Source organism: Zosterops lateralis (assembly GCF_965231275.1).
Source record: "Zosterops lateralis genome assembly, chromosome: 3".
Classification (NCBI taxonomy): domain Eukaryota; kingdom Metazoa; phylum Chordata; class Aves; order Passeriformes; family Zosteropidae; genus Zosterops; species Zosterops lateralis.
The window spans coordinates 65,219,784-65,241,660 of record NC_139764.1 but is presented as its reverse complement, the minus strand read 5'-3'; the positions used below and the strand labels follow the sequence as shown (position 1 = coordinate 65,241,660).

Below are 21,877 nucleotides of genomic sequence, written 5' to 3'. Positions count from 1 at the left end.
CCATTTGATTTAGTTTCATATAAGGCAAATTGAAAATAAAATCTGATTCATTTTGGATTCCTTTTAAACAATCTGATTAGCCTGACTTCCTGAGGAAATCCTGCTGTGTCCCTCTGTCAGTAATCCAGCCAGCAACTTTTGGACCTCTTGGACAGTTTCAGTAAATTTAATAGACAGCCAAAAAGCTCAAAGATACTTCAATAAGATAGGGGAGTTTCTGCAAAAGAGGGCAGAATAGAGGGGGAAGACCAAGTTGCTCTCTCCATTGATAATATGTAGCATTGGCATAATCACCACATTACACTGTAAGGACCAATTTTTGTGAAGCTGCTTCTTTCTCTGTTTTCAAACAGGAACAGCATTATCTGGAGTCCTGTTACTGACTTAGTGGTTTTCATTCAGTTTATATCTTGATAATGCAAAGGGGCTCATATGTCAGTCAATCACTCATTACATTAATATCTTTTTAATGCAAAATAAATGTAGTTTCTGTTCCAGACACTTCACTATCAAAATAGAAAAGGGACACAAACATAACTAAAATAATCATCAGATAAATAATTTGTTGAAACTACTAACCTGGGAGGTATTTTTTTTCTTAATATGTTTGTATTCGAATGACAGTAACTGGTTTCTTCTGAAAGACCAACGACAACATTGAAAGCAAAGACTTATACACCTAGGACAGGTTTTTAGAGACATGTTTCAAAGTACCATAGAGTTTGTTTAAGAGTACATGAAGTTTAAACTATAAAAGTAGGAGCATTTATAAGAGAATATGCCTGAAATAATAATACATTTCTATAATGTTTATTTTGCTGCCCTACCTCTGTGTTCCTCACAGCAGCTGAAACAGTATACAATGGAGCTTCTAATACATTGGCAGGGAGCAGTTTTCCAGTTTTCAGAATTTTTTTAAGGCTTTCTTTCATATCAGAACCACTGAAAATTCAAAATTTCAGTTTCTAGTTTCTTTCTTCCTGTTGGCACTACAGACTACAGAAGAGTTTGGCCACTGTGCTGCAAATCAGGGATAGAAAACTTCCATATTTTTCCTTTGAAAAAGTAAATCTATAGGTGAACATCATAGTAAATATTTTCTTTAAGCACAGAAATCAAACTTTTGCTAAGGTAATTTAGGGAAAAAAACCTTGTTCTAGAAGAAATGTGTTGTAGAAAATGAACTGAAGTAATTGCTTACCATTTTTACCCATTTCTCCAGGTCTGAGTTTCAGCCATATTCTTCCAAGCATTAGTAGGTCTGAGCTGCAATAAATTCCTAATGATACCATATTTTATTGTGTTATAAATGGACTTAAGGATAAGGCACAAAATACGGAATGTGTTCTTAATTTCAAATATCCCAAGTGTTGCATTGTGTACTGGAGCTAAATGTATTTATCTATAACAGGACTTCTGCTGCAGATTTACTAAAGGAAGGGTTTTGAAGTTTACTTTTTGAAGTTTACTAAAGAGAAGGATAAATCCTTTTCAGTGAGTGAGTTCAAAAGGCAATTGTGTTCAGTAGGCATTTGTAGTAGAATGAGAATCAGGACAAGCTGACAAAGGAAGCATTGTCTGGAAATGTGATATTGGGTAACAGCTCTGAAAAAGTGTTTTTTTCAGTAGACAAGTAATTTTAGAGCTAATCCATTTAGAAACCATGAAAAATTATTTTAATTGCTCAATTAAAATTGCATCACTATTTCATTTTTGTTTTCAAGATGTGTATCACTTAAAGCAACTAAAACACTGTTCAAAAGCCTAAAAATTTGTGTGACTGGGACACTGAAAAGCACAATAATTATTTATTTAATTTTGCATAATTGTCTTTAACTGTACCATTCTGTTAAGTGGAGGAACAGCTTATATGTATCTTTACAGATTTTAGGACAGCTATACTTATTTTGACCTGGCAAAACGGTTTTTATAATTAGAGGTAACTTATGTAGCAAAGGATATATTTTGCAAGAACAGTGCTGTACATAAAAATACCCCCAGACTTCGCTATCATAATATGAATACTCCATAAATTACTTGTCATTCACAAGGTTGTACTTTCTTTTACATAGGGAAATTCTTCTCATGATTCTTGAAAGTACTAATAATATCTTGAGCCTGCAGGACCTAAGGATCAGGTTGAAAATGTTTGCATAAATCCTATGTTGACAAGGAAGGATTTTCTTTGCTTTCAACAGCTACATCCAGCTTAAAATAATTTCTCATTCCGTGAAGGGCTTGAAGGAGTATAAATAGAAAATACAGTTGTGAATTATATGATAATCTGCAATACATGAAGATTTCTGTAACATTTGACAACAGAGCTTTCCTTTTATCACCTCACTTTTTAATGCATATCAAATTACTAGCCTGACTGCCAGTCCTGATCATTGCCAAATATATCTTTTACAATCCAAAATTATAATTGAAATGCTAAAGATAACCGTTAATTCCCTGGAAGCCTTCTCTAAGTCTCTATTCACAGGGAAGTCTGCTTGGTCTTAAAGAAGGCTTATGTATCCTTTATTTTCAGCTCAGGCACAGCTGTCTTTTCTAATCAGGTTTGGGGATTTTTTAACCATAAATTGAAAATTTATTGCTGACTGATCAGTGTCTGAGTTTAAAACACACACTTAAAAACTTCTGTATAGCCTCATGTGCATGTGTATGTATCTGCATAGATAGAGTGTATATATTTATAGATGGAGTACCAGTGAATGCCACATTTCAAAGCCTGTTTTCAGTTACACTTCCAGGTTGTCTGTCTTGTTCCTGAACTTGAATTTCTGTCCATCTTAAGGTGCCTTTTCTACAGAATTTAGCTTCCCATTTAAGAAACTTTCAGTCCTCTAATTTTTATGATTTTCTGGTAATTGCCATTTTAACAGTTCTGTCCATAAGCTTTTTTCCTCCTCCATTCATTCTTCACCACCCTTTTTCCTCCTTCATTCATTCTTCACCACCCTTCTGAAAATATAAAAATATTCTATAAGCCAAAAGGACCAATTAGACAAGAAAAATAAGGAGACAGGATATAAAACACCATACCTCTGGACTGAAGACTATATTTTGTTATTAGGGACTGCAAGACTTCAGGAGGCAATGATCCCATTTCTGATACTTGAGTTTTCTTTTGCCATCTTTTGTGAACAGCTGGGTTTGACTATATCAGAGATGGGTTGGGGAACCTGGTGGTGGGAAGGGGAAGCATAGGAGGAGGTAGAGTAAGAGTAGAGCAGTACATGGAAACTTACAGAGGAAAGGGATTTCACACTGATGGGGTTCTCTGAATTTCAGGTCTTTGCTTTTTTGACCTCCTTGTTCCTTCAAGGAGGACTTTTGCAATAAGGCTAATGTGTCAAACATAGCTTAAAATTATGAACCCATGTACTGGGCTGACTGGGGCTCCCAGCTGGCCCTCCAGCCACAGCAATGCATGCAGCACTGTCCTCCCAGGGGTCTCAGAGCTCAGGAAGCCTTTTGCAGGGAAGCCCACAAAGGGCTCATCTCACATCTCTTAGGAGGTACAAGCAGAATAACAACAGTACCAGCAAATGGCACCTGTGTAATCTTTTCCTCCAGTGGCTCGGGGAGACTCCTTTATTTAATGCAGTTGTGCTTGTTGCCATTCTTATGGAGATGGTGCCTCTTCTTATCAGTCTGTGTGGATATATTCTATAACATGAGGCCACATCATAATGCATTTTTGCTGGGAGCTTGTGGGAGAGCAGTGTGTAAAGGTTGCACTGGCTGCACACTGCGTTATTCAAGAGCTATCAAGTCTACAACCATTTCCCACATCTCTTCTACAAGAAGATGCCTATGTATTGTTGTAACATCCCACAGTGCCATATGGCCCTTAAAAGCCATAAAAGCTACTCTTTTTAAGGGAAATGCTGTTTAGCGATTCTTTACAGTGTATTGGCACTGTTTTTCATGTGCTTTCCAGCTATTTAGGAAACAAAAAGGATTATAACTAACAAGTAATGATATTTTGTACTGTAGTTTTCAAAACTAGATCTTTTTGTACCTCAGAGGATCATGATGCTAAGATCAAGAGTCTCTTACTGCTCTAATATCACAAACAGGTTCTGTAATAAGCTGGCAGTAGGAGGTCCACTGTTGAAAGGGATAAAGTAACTTGTTCTGTACCCAAGCCACCACTGAGAAATAATTCCCTACTTTAGCCTCAGCCAGCGATTTTCATTTTATCCATGACTTCTGGAGAAAAAGGAGTTCCTTTTAAAGCAACTGGCTAGTATGGATGGTTATATTGACAGATCTTCATATTCAGTGATAGAACCTATTTTTTTTATTTTTATTATGAAAAACTATAAGGATCATGGAAGCACGTTATAAAGATGCTTCTTTCAGGTGACACCCTCTTTCGCAGCATGATCAATGTCTGACTCTACTTTCTGAAAAGCAGGCTAGGGCAGGCTGGTAGGGCTGACAGTGGGAGACACATGTAAGGAAATATCATCTCATATAACAGGGTTTGTTTTCATACAAATATTCATAATCCACTGGAGAAGCTCAGAGATTGTTTCAAAAGATCCACAATATAAGGCTTCTTGGATGACTGTTTCACCTCCTATCCTTTTTTTTAATGATCTTAGTCTAAAACTATTCCCCTTTGTATACTGCCTTTGCAAAGATATCAGCCACTCCACAGTTGTTTTTGGTTTTTTCTAACAGTGTAAACAGCTGTCTCAGAGACTTCTGGTTTCCTGATAATATTTATGTCTTGTAGACAAACATTTTAAAAATCAACAGACGTTACCTTGTAATCAAAAGAATTTAGCAGTTAATCTTTTTAGGGTTTCCTAGATAGGACCTGTGTGTAGCTTAAAATCAATACTTTGGGAATCATTTGAGAATAGAGGTGATCATTTCCTGTCATGTCATCAGTGTTTGTAATTATGCTGTGGGATATGTAAAAGGGGAATCTTTTAACAGGCCTGATGTGTTATTCTTACAGTTAAATTTTATTTCATTTTTGATAAACATAGTCTTAGTAGATGGTAACAGTTTGGATTTTGGGTTTTACGTGTTCAGTAAGAAGTTCCGTGTGAAAGCATTTAAAACAGGTGTGAAAAGCAGAATAAATTTGGGCCAGCATGTGCTCACATTCTTTTGCAAAGTTTTTGTTAAAGTCACAGGCTTCGTTCTTTCTGATAATTTTCAAAGTCCTCGTGCACCATATTTGATGGTCTTTGCCTCATAAAAACAAATGCTTTGTACAATTTTGTTCCATTACAGAGATAATGAATTAGGAATTGAAAATGCACAATTGATTACTGATTGACAGTGTATCATTTATAAACCTTTTGTGAAATGCAAGGGACACTGCAATTTGCACTGATAGTGTGTGTATTCAGTATTACAGTGACATGGTTAAACTGGTGTAAGTTCTTCAAGTTGTCACTCTGTAGTAGTCAGACCATGTGGAAGCCAAAGAATGACTGTCCCTTACAGCACATTCTTTTTGGAAATCTGAGCTGGGAAGCCATTCCATTTCTTAGGAAGAGGAGTGGAATGAAAGTGTTTTGTTCTGTTTGTTTGGGGTTATTTTTTGAATGGGCTTTACTTGTACTTGCTTCAGAAGTGCTGTGAGGCCAGATTGTCATCACATCGTTTATACAAATTTATTTATACAAATGATGGGTTCACTCAGGCATTTTACAGCATCTCAGAAGCTGGAGGTTGAGCAGCAAAGCTCTGCTTCTACCAGGAGGGCACTGTGTTGGCCTGGCTACAGCAATTCACTTTAAACCTGGAGCATAGGCCAAGGGCTGGGATTTCAGCTGATGCCTGAAACTGACCATGGGAGGTACCTGGTTATCTGCTGAACTGGCCGATGGAAATTGGATTTGGTGCTCCTCCTTGAGCTCCTTTGGCTCAACCATATTAGCCAGAAGAGCTACCAGGACACAGGCTAATTCTTTAACATTTACTCTGTTTGCCTAAGCATTGAGGATTATGCAATCTCATGGTATATGTGGGTAGGAATTTCCACCCATCCTCTACTGCAAACCTCTATCAGTACTGCAATTTCAATCACATTTGAGTCTGGCCTAGCATTCTCAGAGATATTACAGGCCTCAGCAGGCTGGAAAGGAAAAGATGGGCCTATCACTGCCAACACAGAGAAAGGCTGCAGTATAAACTTCCTCTTGATTCGGTGTCTGAATATCCATCCATTTGTGCCTAGCTACAAATGACCCAGCTACTGGAAAATCACCCCTGAGACTCTGCACCCTAATAGACATTCAGTGATTGCAACAGCATGACCCCACATCATAGGAAGATAGTCACCATTATTTCCATTATTGTTCATAAACAACTCCTTGTCTATTTAATTTTTTTTAAGAAAAAAATTTAGCAGTGTTTGAAGTAAGGCATATCTTTGTTGCTGAGTATTGAGATGAATGCTGAGCTGTGGATGCATTCTCCTATGCCCATCCTTTATAAGAAAAAGACTTACAGTAAATGTGTCAGACCAAGGTCTTTATATGTTTGCATAGTGTTCAAAGTACCTCAGAGGATAAAAGGAATAAGAAGTTATTCATCCAAAAATCAGAACAGTGAAAAACTGCAACTTGCTTCTACATAAAGACAGCAGGGGTTGCTTCAGCTGATTATCTTTGATATTAACTAGTGTGTTTGGCACAGAGCTGATAAGAATATTACAGAAAGCTAGTTCAAAGAAAGTTAAAACTGCTGCTTTCAAAAGCATGGTATCTACAATATTCCTTTTGTTAAAACTGGAAAACACATTTAGCAGAATTGCCAAGTACTCCGAAACAGAACTTTTTGTGTATATAGAGTATATTTTCATTTTCAGAAGGAGTTACAGTAACTCCTACAGTGACACTACTACACAATCCTAGCTATTGATTATATCATGTTATATTCAAGGTCTTGAAGGATAAAGCTCAACCCCCTTTTCTTTAAGGTATTGTGCAAGGATGTGATAAGAGTCAGTTTTCGTCTTCAGGGAGCCCACGGGCAGACCAGATAAACAAATGGTAGAAAAACAAAAGCACTGGCTTTTCTATTTGAGCTAAGGAACCAAGATATTGAATGACCTTCTCTGAACTGTATCTCTGGCAGATATGCATATTCACTTAAGACATCTAATGACTTAATCCAGAAGCAGTGAAGAAGTGTAAACTGAGTTTAAATAAGGACTCCTCAGTCTTGACTGTGAAAAGCCTTTTAGCCCTTTTTAAAGATTCAGCATAATGGAAAAATTGACATTATTTCAATTAATTGTGCTAGATTTAATTTCTATGGTTCATTTATATATCCTTTATAGTTTCAAGGAATTGGACCCATGAACTTTATGTGTTCTATACTGAAATTAATCAAATTGTGCAATAGTGGTTCAGGCCTTGTTTATGTTTCATTTTAATGAAAGAAACTTCCTTCATAGAGAAGCATGTCAAATGCCTTTAAGCACACACACCATGTGATTAGGAGGTCATTAAAAGTCAACATCTACAGAAAATCCTCAGTCATAGTTTTGTGATCACCTTCTGGTCTTGTTTCTTTATTGTCTTTTATTTCAAGATGCTAGTAGAGGGTAGAACTGTAGTACAGTCTGATCTGGACTGTACCAGAGAGATAAGGCAGGGAAATTGCCACGCTTAGGAAACCAAATTAATCAAAAAAATGCAGCTTCTTTTTACAGCAGAATGAGCTAAGGACCTGTCAACCCAATCCTCTCCTGTCGGTGGATGCCCACAGAACATAAATTGCCATAGCCTGTGTTTTCAAAACCAAAGCCAAGATGCCTAAATGTCCACTTTGTATTCCAGACAAAACACTGCTCAGGAAACAGATTATCTGACTTAAGGGAATTCTTCTCCAAGACATCAAAATGTTATTAAGAGGAGATGATTTTTTTCCTTCATATTCTCAAAGAAAAACAAACAAGATTTATAAGCAAAGCAGTGAGCACTCAACTTAGGCTACAAATATGGTATGATAATAATATATGATGCATTAAAATGCTTGGGATTTATGGCAGATTTTACACTGAATGTGGAGACCCAGTACTGTATAGAAGACAAAAGCAAATGCACATTTCCATACATGAGCAAGGCTTGCCAAGCCTACTCTTTTTAGCCCTGAGATTAGCTCAGCTGGTTAGAGCATGGTGCTCATAACACCAACAGGTTTGTAGCAGTTAGTAGCACCCATTCTGAAATAATACCTTGAGTTCTCATGTTTATGTTTCCATAGAAATACTAAAGAATGTCTAGCAATTTTATATAGATTATTTGATTCACTACCCACAATTGTAGACTAGAAGGGTGGAATTATGGTTATGAATGTCTTTTTACCTTTGTTCTGTTTCCCTGCACTTACAAGAGTGTCCATCAAGAGTGTCCATGACTGGGCGGGGGAAGAACTAAATTAAAAATTTCAAAAGACTGAAAGGAACACTAGGGAGGTGAACACCATGCACAACTCAACAGCTGTTCTGGCATTAAGAGAATACATACTTCCATTTGATTTGTTTTGTACAATTTTATTATTAGATGGTTAAACAGATACATTTTATTTTGTCTGTGGAATAATAAATGTTCCACTGGAAAGCTTATAAATTTATGTAGATTGTTACCAGACTCTACTGCTGTTTCTAAGTAGGATGTTACACCCTTGGTAGCTTATTCAAAACCTGTTTTTTTTTCTTGCCAAACCTATATCAGAGAAATGGATCATTTTAAGAAGCTATTTTTTTTAATGGAGTTGCAAGCCTCTCACTGTCATGCTTTCAGCTCAGCCAGCAGCCAAGCCACTCACTCACTTCTCCACCAGCAGGATTGGAGAGAGAATCAGAGGGTAAAAGGCAGAAAACTCGTGGGTTGATCTAAAGACAGTTTAATAGTGGAAGCAAAACAAAACAATCACAGCTTCCCATGGGCAGGCAGATGTTCAGCCATCCCCAGAGCAGCAGGGTCCCATCACACATAGCAGTGACTTGAGAAGGCATATACCATCACTCTGTGTCTCCCTTCCTTCTTCCTTCCCTCATTTTATATACTAGGCATGATGTTATATGGTCTGGAATATCCCTTTGGTCAGTTGAGGTCACCTGTCCCAGCTGTGTCTCCTCCCAAACTCCTATGGCACCTCCAACTGGCCTTGCCAGCATGGAAGTACTAAAAACAGAAAAGGCCTTGACTCTGTGTAAGTTCAGCAGTAACAAAATATTTCTCTTTTCGTCACTGTGCTCAGCACAATCCAAAACACAAAACACAGCCCCCTACTGGCCATTCAGGAGAAAAGTCTGAGTGGTGACTACCACGCTCCCTGAAACAAAAAATTGACTCAGAATTACGTTGTGAAGGGGCTGCCAAATGTCAAACATCAGAGGTCTGTTTTGAAACAATGAAGTACCAGTAACAGATACAGAAACCACTACAGAAAGTGTGTAGAAACTGCTCTGGCTGTCTATCATTTTTCGTCAGCCGCCCCACACTGCAGGCAATGAAGAGCCAGCAGACCTGGTCCACGGAGTGCCCAACCAGCATTGCCTATACTGCACAGAAGACATTGGTCCATTGACCCAGTGCTGTGCTGCCTGTTGTAGAGCCTTCACATTGTGTTTCTACACCTGGGTCTGAATCCCAGCTGAGGTGTGCTTATTGCTAATTACAAACCTGCAGTGCTGATCAAGAGCCCCACGGAACCCAAAGGTCTTGCAGAAGTGGCACAGACCCTTATGGGATGCCTGAGGGATGGATCAGTACAAGTTTGTAAACTTTACTGGTCCACTAGCATTTAGTGCAAACCTGTGAGAAATAACTTCACATTATAGTTCTTATAATGATGTCAAAATCCAAACAGAATTCCTGGAAGGAAAAAAAGTTACCTGTGAAATGAGGGACTTACCAGTATGACTTTGCAGGGCAAAAAGCATTGTTTGACTTATATAACATGTGCGTAAACGATATGTGATAGGAGTAAGAAGTTTTATTCATCCTTATTCTACATGAGGTTTTGTTCATCTTTATTCTCCATGTAATTGTTTTCATCTATAGAATTCAAAAGAAGTAGATGATTAGACAACCCCATAAATAGTTACCTTGTGATTTGATTCATAACCAATTTGGAAATTGAAATTGACGCAATTTGTAGTAAAGCAAAAATAAAATTGTGTATGGTATATTCCTAGCAGAGCAAGAGCTGGCAACTGGTGCAGAAAGCTTCCCTTCAGCATAGTTTCCATGAATCTGTATGTGCTGGTTTTGATTAAGGAGCTTTAGAGTTCTCTTGTGTGTTCTCCAAAATGTCAAGCTTTTATTAAGGTTAGTCTGTGGAACTGTTTTTTGCAGAAAGCACATTTTGCTTTTTGTACTGCAGATCTGCTATTGGAAGCAAGTAGTGAAAGGAGCCCTAGAAATGAGCTGAGAACATGTGGAGGAATCATAACCAAAGCCTGGGCTAAGATCTGCTTCAGTTTGATATGATAGCTGATCTCTGCCTCAATTTCTCAGTTTCTAAATACTGCAGCTTACCCAATGTTATGAAGCACCCAGGAGAACTGCAAAGTGGTAAGTAGCAGAGGAGATGTGCAACAAACAGCAGATGTGGATTTATCACACATGGAGTAGATGTTGAGTGTGTAGAGAGTCACCTTGTTCAGGAGCTGCTCTGCCTCTCCCACCAAGTACAGGGAAATAATAGGTCAGAGAATACAAAAATGGACATTTCTTGGCTGGTAAGTGATTGTGGGACACTGCATTGTTTAGGTGAGCCTAAGTCCTCTGTGGTTAATGTTCCAAAAGGAGTAAGTTTTTGCAACCTGAAAGCTCAAAACCAAAAGTGATGTACCATCTTCTTCCTCACCGTCTTTGTTCTTCAATCTGTCTTTAGTATTCACATTGAGCTCCAGATGTCTTAAACTTCAATATGTATGCTGCATGTTTTTCTAGGTAGAGTTAGCAAGCCCGGGACTTTTTCTCTTCATTAGCAAACATGTTCATTATAACTTGATTCTTATCTCCTGTAAAACCACTTCATACATTATGACTGTCCACTGATTCCAGCTGCCTCTTTGATACCACCAGACTAAGGCTGAATGTTCCAAGACTATTATTTTTTCTGGAATAATAGTAACAAGAGATTTTATCTGTGAAATTCCTGCATAGAGAGATCTGGCACAATGCGCTTGGTTCTGAAAAACAAGATAAAGCACATTTTCATTTAAACACCCAAGTGGTTTTGCAAACCATGCAAAATGCACAGATAAGGAACTGAAAAGGTAATCATAGATTACCTTTGGGTTAGAAGGGGACCTTGAGGATCATTACAGATCATGTAGTTCCAACCCCCCTGCAGTGGACATGGACAACTTCAATTAGACCAGGTTGCTCCAAGCCCCATCCAACATGGCCTTGGATACCTCCAGGGAAGGGGCATTCACAACTTCCCTGGGCAACCTGTTCCAGTCCATCACCACCCTCACAATAAAGATTTTTTTTCTAATATCTAATCTAAAGCTGCTCTCAATTTAAGCCTATTTCCCACTGTCCTGTCGCTACATGTACTTGTAAATATTCTTGCCCCATCTTTCCTGTAAGTTTCCTTCAAGGCCACAGTTAGGTCACCCCAAAGCCTTCTCTTCTCCAGGCTGAACAATCACAGTTCTCTCAGCCTTTCTTCATAGAAGAGGTGCTCCATCCCCCTGATCAACTTTGTAGCCTTCCTCTGGACTCAATCCAATAAATCTGTGTGTCCTTCCTGTGCTGAAAACCCCAGAGCTGGATGCTGTACTCCAGGTGAGGTCTCAGGAGAGAAGGATGTTGGGGGGCACCGTGTCAAAGGCCTTACAGGAGTCCAGATAAATGACATTTGTACCTTTTCCCTTATACACTGTTGCAGTTACTCCATTACAGAAAGCCACTAGGTTGGTCAGACAGGATTTTCCCTTGGTGGAGCCATGCTGACTGTCTGGAATCATCTCCCTGTCCTCCATGTGCCTTAGGAAGTGTCAGAGGAATCATTTATCTTTTACTTCTTCAGAAGACTCATTACTACAAATCTTTTGTGTTGGTCTTCCCTTCAAAGGATAGCTAAATATACTTTGCCAGAAAGGAATAGTTTCAATTTTTACTTGGCATCTCCAGCCCAATCGCATTGTTCTCAGATTTACAGTGACTCTTTCACACATAAGAACTCTTCCTGTTTGTTAGAACATTCATTTCCTAATTTTTTTTTTTTCATTTTGTTTATTAACTATGAAGTTGTACCGTATCTCAACAGATCCTACAGAAACAAGGCTTCATGTTGATTTTCATCGTGGTGTTACCTGACACACCTGGCTCCTTAGCAGACCTTAAACAGCTTCTTAAGTCTCTGCCAGTTGTTCTAACCCTGTCATACTCTTTGCCCCTCCTTTGCATTCATCCATGTCTGTGATCCACAAGGCCACAAAATTGTCCCCAGACTTCAAGACTGACCTTGTTGTTGCATCTGTCTTCCACTGTATGCTCACACCTTCTCCTTCCCTTCTTTTGCAATGTTTTTTATCTAGAAGAAATAGTAATAACATAAAATGCAGTAGAGACTGTAATAAAGTCATCCTCATTGCAAAAAAAAAAATAGCAAAATCACCATTGGGATTCACTGATGATACATGAACAGAGATATGACTCCAAGGGGAGAGTCTAAAGTCATATCCTCCCCAAACTCCTTTGGTGTCTCTTGCACATTAGCTTAAGCAAAGGGAAACAAAATATAAGGCAGAAAATACATCAGGAAAAAAGTGCATTTGCTACTGAACAAAACCACCCAGTGTGATTGTGGGTATGTTTCATATTCTTTCATTTCTATGACTTTTAACTATTAGTGGCAGTTACTGTATTTTCTAAGAGAAAATGGTCCTTAACTATTTAATACCATTATATTCTAATTAAATATTTTTTCATTGATTGTTACTTGAAGTGCCAAGTATTATAAATAACCTATAATAATACTCACTATTTAATACATATATGAAACAATGCTGAGGTAGTGTCTTCCCTTACAGGCATATTCAAATAGATCTGATATCAGTATGATTATTTTACATGTGTAATGAAATGCTTCTCTGCTACCATGAGATAAAAAGAATTCTTCGGTCAACAGAAGCCAGAACCCCTCTCTCAGTGGCCTCAGATGTTAGTTTGTATTTCCAGAGAAAAAGAAAGAGTATTCTAAGGCATCCAGTTTTCTTTCTGGGTTTGGCTGAGGTTCTTTTTAATTACTAAAGCTGAGCAAGTCTTTAATATCCACTATCTGCAGTTATATTTGTACAGTTACTAACAGGCAGAGAGTTGTGTGGGTTTGTTTATCTGTTTATTTATTTTTAATTCCCAAATTTATTTTTCTACATTTGGAATCTTAAATCTTAAGTTGGTCCTTAAAGGCTGATATAAAACTGCCCCCCTTCAGAGGGGGGCAGAATATTATATTCAGACAATATTTGAAACTGGAACTTCAGACAGAGTAAGTCGGTAAAATTAAAGTAGGGATTTGAGATAGTGTAGTAAAATAAAAAAAATGAATGGAACTACTTATAAATCATAAATCAACCTAGTTGTATAAATAGTTTTCATATAAAAGTTAATGAAAATGTCTATTGTGTATTTTGGATAAATCAGTATGTGCAATAACTATGCATGCACATGTCTCCTACACAATCATTATTCCCTTTGAAATAACATATTTTAGGGAATTGAAAAAATGAAGAGCTAAGGGCCTTTGCAGCAGGATCCCTACATTGCTTGTAGGGATACATTTCTTCATAATCAATTTGTCTATTCTAGTTTTGATATATATTTTATATCTGTAGTATTAAGAAATAGAGAAAAAGATCTTAGTTTTTCTGTAACTGAGGATTAAAGAACTTTTGTTCTTTTTTTGTCCTTGGGTTTGTTTTTTTTAAATTGAAGGCCAAGGTAAATATGGCAGGGAGTTCTTTCCCATTACACTTCAGTGTCAATTTTCAGTGGGGAAAAGTATGGTCCAAGAGCAAATTTCATATGCCTTATTTCAGGAGGTATTATTAGAGAAAGTTAATAGGTTCGGATAAACTGGAAGACTACAGACTACACAGTGCTAAGATGCTTTGTGTGTCTCACTTGGATTTTAATTGAGAAATTGAGACATTTTTCTGAAATGACAGGTTAGGTCAGAACTGTCTGATGGCCCTCATCTCATCTTCTCTGTTTACCTCTGTCTTCTGCTTCCACCTCATGTACACTCTGGTAAGAACAGCTATGGGCAGGTGTTTGAACTGAACTGTATATTCCTGGAATGTTTATGTCAGGGGTTTTTTTCCTCAATTACCTACCTTTCCTAACTTATTTTAATTGGAAACGGTTTCCGGAAAAGCTCTCTCTCTCCATAATTATACAAGGATCTCTAGGACAACTATGGTACTTATTTTAACATGGTTATTTTTCTTAACTTCTAATAAGAAATTTCTTACATATAAGAAATCTGGATCTGGATCTTTTTACAAAACTAATGAGATCCAGAATAAAACTGCTCTAGAGAGGGAATTTCTTTCTTTTCATATTATTTTGTACCTTTCCATGATCCCAATTTAAAAAAACAGAACAAAAATCCCTTACAGAATATGTGCAATGAAGAAGTGAAATTACATATTTCTGTCCCCCTTACCCTTGCACAGTAGAAGTTTTCTTATTTATAAATGCAATTAAATAAAATTATGGAAAAACCCTTGCCAAATTTGCACATGAACTACAATTAAAAATGAACATGTAGAAGAATCATTTTCCAAAAAGTGATTTTTCTTTTTTGAGAAAAAAATGGCCTTGCTAGAATTTCATCATATCAGTGTTTCAAACAGAAAGGCTTTGTTAGCCAGGCTGTTCCTGGGAAGGCAGAAAGTTAATGCTTTGGCAGTTTTGAAAACAAATTACTTAATCTGTAGGGAGCTGTTATTTTCAGTTCCTGTAATGCAACAATCAAAACCTTCTAGAGAAACTTATTTGCTGCCATCTCTAAAAACATGACTGATTCTCTTATAAACAAGTTAAACTTCAGAGAAGCTTACTTGCTGACGTCTCTAAAGGAACTACTGATTTTCTTGCAAACAAGTAAAGCTTCAATCTTATCTCTGCATAGCCTGTTTCATGGCACAATTTAAGCAGTAAGGCAGATTTTAATAAAAGTGTAAAAGGTTTTGGTAAAACTAAAAAAATAAAACCTCTTTTTTAAAAAAAATTCTGCTCAAAGGATTCTGTGGTTTTTTTATATATGCCCAGAGCAATTTGAAAATACACTATTTTGTACTTTGATCTTACCAGGCCTTACAAAATAGCGGAAGGACAGAAATCCTTCCTGAGAGAAGTAATTGTTAGTAATATGATAAACAGTACTTAGAAATTATAATGAAATAGTTTGCTTGGTTTTTTTTCACAGTGTGATATCTGTATTTTTTCCTCAGCTTTATCTGTGGTGTTCCTCCAGAGCATTGCCAGCTTACTGTATTTAGTCCTCTGTATGATCAAACAAACATATGCTGGGATTGCTAAGCATAAGAAAGGTGTATCACTGCCTATGTAAATTTTTAAATCATGTTCCAGCTTTCAAAACTTAATTCTTACTTTCATTAGTTCAGACTCCATCTCACCAACCATAAGCCACCCCAAAAAAGGCAAGATGATGCAAAGGCAAGAAGGGGAGGTGATCTTCGGGCTATTTCTGGGGGAAAAAGAACAAACAAGCAAACCAAAAACCCACAACATGGCCAAAATCACGTCAGTTTGGGAAGCCTTAACCTTTCATTTCAGCACATCATGTTAAGGGAATAATTTGTTCTTTATTATTTCCCTGCAGTCAGACAGGAGACTGGCAAGTGCTGATGCAAAGGCAGATGGATCTCACAGCTGCTTTCAGGGCCCAGTAATTCAGGGATGGCAAAACACACACTAATACCTGAGTTTATCCTGGAAGCCACACAGCAAAGTTGATTGATCTATACACAGGAGTTTTGGGTGATACTCTAAGAGGGGTGCCTATAGGGTCTGAAGTTTTACCTCCAGGAATCTTGTTAGTTCTTGCTTTCTTCCTGGAGAACATGCCTGCAGGAAAACTCTACAATTTATGTCATCCCATCTTGTTATACCTTTACAAATTGGAAGAACCCACCTGTGCAGGTCCCTTTGTCCTTATACAATGATGCATTTTCCTGCTCTGATTTCTGTTTTGGAAAGGAGTTTGTCTTAAGTGAGATCAAAATGCTATCCAGAACTAGACTGTTTGCAAGTGAGTGTGAAACATAACGGCACTTTTTATATTAATGCACTGAGGGTCTGAAATGCCATTATTTTAAATTGCAGAGAGGCCTATCAGTGTGATAGTTGTGGACCATAGAATAGACTTGTTTTACTGTAACCCCCATGTTGGTAACCAGAGCTGCTGTTGCTGAACACATGAGCCCATCTTCATGAGTGCCTGCAGGTGGAGGGAGCTCACCAGAGCCTGCTTGTGGGCAAGACGAGGCAGGAGCAGTGACAGAGCTGACACATGTTTTTCATTCTTCTGCACAGCTCAAAGAGGAAAAGAAAAATACCAGTAACTAGGTCTCTGAGGAAAGGGGTTAAGGCTGTCCAGGGAAAGGCAGAAGGACAGCCTATAGGTGAGCTGTGTGCACATTGTAGTTAAATCCAGCACACTTTTGGCTGGCAGGGCCTCTGGGCACTTGGGATTGCTTTCTTTCCCTGGTATCTGCCCAGTCAAGTTGATGTGAGCTGTTCTCAGGCTCTCTGGTGAGTCACTAGCAGGTCCTGGCCCCAGTGTGTAACCAACATTCACTGCAGGGTGTCCAGCTGGAGGAGCAGCACAGGATGGTGCCTCAGGGATGGTGATGAACATTAACCTGGGTGTAGGTGTGGCTCAGGGTATTGAAGCATAAATTTGCCCTCACTTCAGCTTCTCTCTTAACTTCATGCTTCCCAACCAAGAGTCTATCCCATGGCCTGGGGTCTAACAGTAAACACCAGCTAGGCTGGGGACAGATCCCCAGGTTCAGACCCTTTGCATCTCAGCAGGTATAACCCCTAAGAGGACACAGAGCAGATGGCACTAAGCAAGCTGTGCAAAGTCTTTCCCAAAAAGTGACTCTTTGCCAAAGTAAATTACCATCAGTTGTCATTTAAATGAGAATAAGCTTCACTGATTACTTTTTGCATAATCATTCAGAATGAAACCAGATGTTCCTCAGGCTCTGTTTTAAAGCTGCAATGAACATTTAAAGGTAGGCAAGAAAATTCTCACAAAAAAAAAAGGATATTGAGTCTTATTAGTGAATTGGTTAATCTGAAAAACCTTATCTTTTATTGATGATGAAAGTAAATTTCTGAATCAGAAACCATTTCCCAGTTGTATGGAAAAAACAAAGCTATATGGAAATTGTCATCCCAGCAATGTTATTATTGCCCCAGCATGAGTCAAGCTTTCGTTGTTGTTTTTAAAAAGGAACAGTAACTTCCCCCCAGGAAGACTGCTCTGAATCACAGTTAGTTTTGGGCAAGTGTTTTAACAGAATGATTTTCTGGGTTTAATTATTTTAATTTTACTTGCTCGCTACCTTTACATTTCCTGACGTGGCATGTTTTCAGTCTGCAGCCAAGAAACTGGATTGCAATGTTACGTGAGGCTTCAGAAGGAGGCAAGTCACTCTAAATCATCAGAGAAATTCTTTTTGGTTATCCAGTCTGTTTGAAATTGTCAGGACATCTCCTTTTCCTAGCTTATAAGACCTAAAGCATCGCCGCCTATGTATGTTGCTTCCTGCTGGACAAATATTTATAGCATTTCTGACCTTTAAATGAACTTTTAAGAATCAATAACAGCAAAGTGGAAAGAAGGTCAGCAGCAGTTTTCCTCTTGACTGAGAGTAGCTAGTGTTCATCTTAGAATATCTATTAAGAACTACCATAATCACATTTGCGCTGCATTTTTGCAGGAAATTTGAAGATTTCTTCAGTACTGTTATGTAGCTACCATCTGAAGGATACAAGGCCAGAGCCACTGGTGTCACTGATGGGTTTTTAAATTGTTGAGTATCAATTTTTATGTGGCAGAACTTCTACAAAAAGCCTTAAAAGGCTGAAGAATAATTTTCTTAGCTGTATTTTACCACTGGACAAATGTAAGCAAATTAACAAACTGTTCTCATTAATGACTTACTGCAACTGGAACACTATCCATTTCCTTCCACTCCAGATTACAGTAATAAAATTGACACAGTCACCCCACATGGGATGATTCAAGGCAAGGTTTGTCTATTCACAGATGTTATCCCTATGACCCTACAACTCAAATATTTTAAAGAGCCTTTCCTAATTCCTCAAATTTATGAAGCTCCTTCCAAATTTGAAGTGTTCCCATAATGAACTAGACATCTGAGTGCTGTTTGCTGCCTCCTTCTAAAGGGGAAATTACTTTCCCTTTATTTCATTGCCTAAAAGCAAAGTTTCTAACTTAATTAAATCCTTTCCTTCTCCAGAGCTGGGACCCCTAGAAAATGCTTGTGGCACTGTCATTTGCCTACCACAGGTTCCTGGTCAGCTAGTTCAGATTGTAACTGTGAATTAGAAACCTGAATTCCGGATGCCTTGAGTTAAGTGAGATTAATCCCATTGCTAGGGGTGACAGTAATAGCTCCCACAGAGTGAGAGGTCTTCTACCTTGTAATTACAGTGAATTGTTGCAGTCAGGACTTCCCCTCATGCCATTCCATAGAAGTAGCAAGCAGGGTTTTGCTCTTTGCTGGAGCCTCCTGAAGCTGCTGTAATACATAGGGCTTCTATTTGCAAATGAATGTCGTTATTCTGAAAAAAGTCTCACATAAAATCTCCATTTTTCTCCACTATTTTCCTGACTGGCTGAATGGAGAGACAATGATAGATATACAAATCTTCACAAATTTAAAAAAAAACTTTATAGCATCTCAAAAGAGTTGTTTTCATATGTTTCTATGTCCATGTCATTTGATGATTGTGTCTACTTGTTCAGCCAACCATCCAAATATGTCTAAAAATACAAAGAAGATTAAATAAATTTACTGTTTTGACAATTTATGTTCACTCAGAAGTTGTTTGATCAAAGGTTTTAATAGTCAGGAAATGAAGATTTTTATTTTTTTAATGGATGCTATCATATTTATTATTATTGTAATTATTGTTAGATTCCTGAAGAAGAACAAAGGAAAAGGCATTTCCACACAAGTTCTACATGAATTGTTAATGTCAACTTTGAATTTCCTTGTTTTTTCCTAGTTTATGAAACACCCTTAATATGGAATTGTTTTGTCTGTTTCTTCAAATTTGTAGATTCATAATATTAAAGAATGCTTTCATTCCTCTCTCCACATACCCATTTCCCTCTTTGTGCTTCTTTTTTAATTTCTTTCCAAGATGCATGTATTGAACCATGTGCATCTTCAGTGCTCTTAGGTAAAGCTGTCTTAGCATTTCACCATTCTTCAAAATTTGCATTTCAGCTTTCAACAGTCTCTAACAAGGTAGACATTGCTCTTTTCATCTTTCTCCTAACATTTTAAGTACTTTGAAAAATTCTATGAAGCAAGAGAAAAACTGAAGTTCTGATATTATACCTAAGTCAGATCTAAGTACTGTGCTGTACTTACTGTGCTTTCTCTAGCATAAAATTAAGACATGCTAGATTGAGAATAAATACAAAATCAACCTTTTGTTTCACCAGTTCAATAGACAAAAGACATTAATATTAATATTTCTGATTAAATCATAGTTTATCGGTTCATTGAGACTACTATTTTGGCTCCAGCAAGAAGCTAAAAGGAGTGCATCTGGCAATAGCACATGGATTTGAAAAAGCAACAAGGTTACATGGATGCTGGGACAGATCTCTGCTTTGGAGCCAGAGACAAAACCTGTGGCAGACTTGGGTGATAACCAGGGAGTTTCAGTTTCTAGTGATTTCTCTAATTTGCTGACACTGCCAGAGTGGATGCATGTCAATGTGTATTACACCACCAGCAGCAACATTGGGGTTGTTGTCCACTCATCATTTCTTCAAAACTGGATGATAACTGGAACTGCTCATTGTTTGTGCTGATCTAAGGCTGATGAACACCCTTAGGAGCTACTTCAGTCTGTTTTGTTGGGTTTGTGCCAGTGTTTAAAAACAGTGGGTCATTTTATGCATGGCAAGGTACATGCTGTCTTTTACTGTCTGTTATATCTCATGTTTTCACCTTCATTTGTAGCAGCTCCATCAGTCTGGTCTGTGTGACCTCCTGCTGCAGTGTTTGGGTGGCAAAGTCCATGAATTTGATTCCTTAGGTCTTCTGTAGTTGGTGCACACAAGGCTCAGCTGCTTTTTTTCTCACAAATGTCTGACTGCCCTCAGCCACCAAACACCTTGACTGAATCCACAGTCAGTACCAGAACTTGAGCCAGACACTGGAGCTGATTTAATGTCAAAACAGACTGGCTGTGCACAAGCAGCCTCCCACACGTCCCATAAGTACAGGAGGATGGGCTGGTCTCACTAACAGCATGCAATTTGGCTTGGTGATTTCAGAAAATGATGAGGAGCAGGAGGCTCTGCTGTCACTGGACAAGCCTGGTTGGTATTCCCAAGGTAATGCTACCCAGCTTTATGATCTACTGAAGAAAATGACTGGCAAGTTGGATCCCAAGGTATGTTACAAGTGAGAGTAAATCTTTCTGAAAATACTCTGTTTCAGTCAAGAGTTCACCAGATGAACTTTCATTAAAGTTATTGATATCAGATGGCATCAGTGAAAACTAGGAATATGTTAAGTACAGGTCTGGATAGGTGAAAATGCCACTAAAGATGGTGTAACAACATTTTTTATAGTGAATAAGTTCTTTCCTGGACACAGAAGAGTTTTGAGTCACCAAGAAGAATATTCTGTCTTGTTTGCAGTGTAGTCTAAAACCTGTTCCAGTTTGATGTATTTTTTTTTTTTTTTTGTAGGCTTTCTGCTGCTTCCCATCAGGCTATTTCTGTCAGCCAAAAAAGTCACACTTCCTTTTGCTGGTTCCAGTTAGGCATCCCTTTCCAATGCCCCTGGAGGGTGAGAGCAAGGAGGGTGTGTGGGGCCAGCCTTTCCCTTATGGAGCTGGTTGAAGATAAAACCCCAAACTTGACATTAATAGGATCTCTGCATGTCTTGACCAAGCATAAACACGGAGGAATTTTTATTAGGTCATTTTAGGGCTCTTTTTGTCTCTTTGTGAAATACAGGTTGTTTGTGTTTTCCTCACATACAATGAACTTTCTAATTTTCTTCTTCCCTCACAGGTTGTTTATTTTGGTGACAGCATGCACTCAGATATTTTCCCAGCTCATCACTATAGCAACTGGGAAACTGTCTTCATCTTAGAGGAGCTTCTAGGGGACCAAGGTACAGTGCCTGCGAAGGCTGAATCTGAGCCCTTGGAGAAGAAAGGAAAATACGAGGTAAGGGTTCCTGCAGATGTTTCCTGGAACAGAATAAAGTAAATTACAGAAAAGCCTCATGTCACCTGCACTAAGAATGAACCTGCTTGTCTTACCTGCTTGGCAGCATCAGCATCCCCCACAGATGTATTCTCCTTGTCTTCTGGGAGGATGCTTTTCTGTCTCAGCTCAGCAATGCATGGGTGACACAGCACCTCTATCTGGAGCTAAGCTGTAGATCTCAGAAAAGGACCTGTATGTGCTCTCCCTTAGCAAGGTCCCTCCATCCCACAAGGACAGATTTCATGTCCACTTATCACAAGTCCAACGCCTGAACTCTGCTGAGTTCATGACGTTTCCCTGTGTGTTGTGGCCAACTGTAAACATGGAGGAA

At 38.2% G+C, this 21,877-nt stretch overlaps 1 protein-coding gene across 1 annotated transcript in view; it reads left to right on the top strand.

Annotated features, from left to right (window-relative positions):
- LOC310906610 (dermatan-sulfate epimerase) overlaps nt 1-21,877 on the top strand; it is a 176,698-nt gene that overhangs the window by 91,648 nt on the left and 63,173 nt on the right. The window contains exons 9-10 of the mRNA XM_083856012.1: nt 20,599-20,717; nt 21,346-21,504. Coding sequence (XP_083712138.1) covers nt 20,599-20,717; nt 21,346-21,504 — 278 coding nt within the window. The remainder of the gene's footprint in view (nt 1-20,598; nt 20,718-21,345; nt 21,505-21,877) is intronic.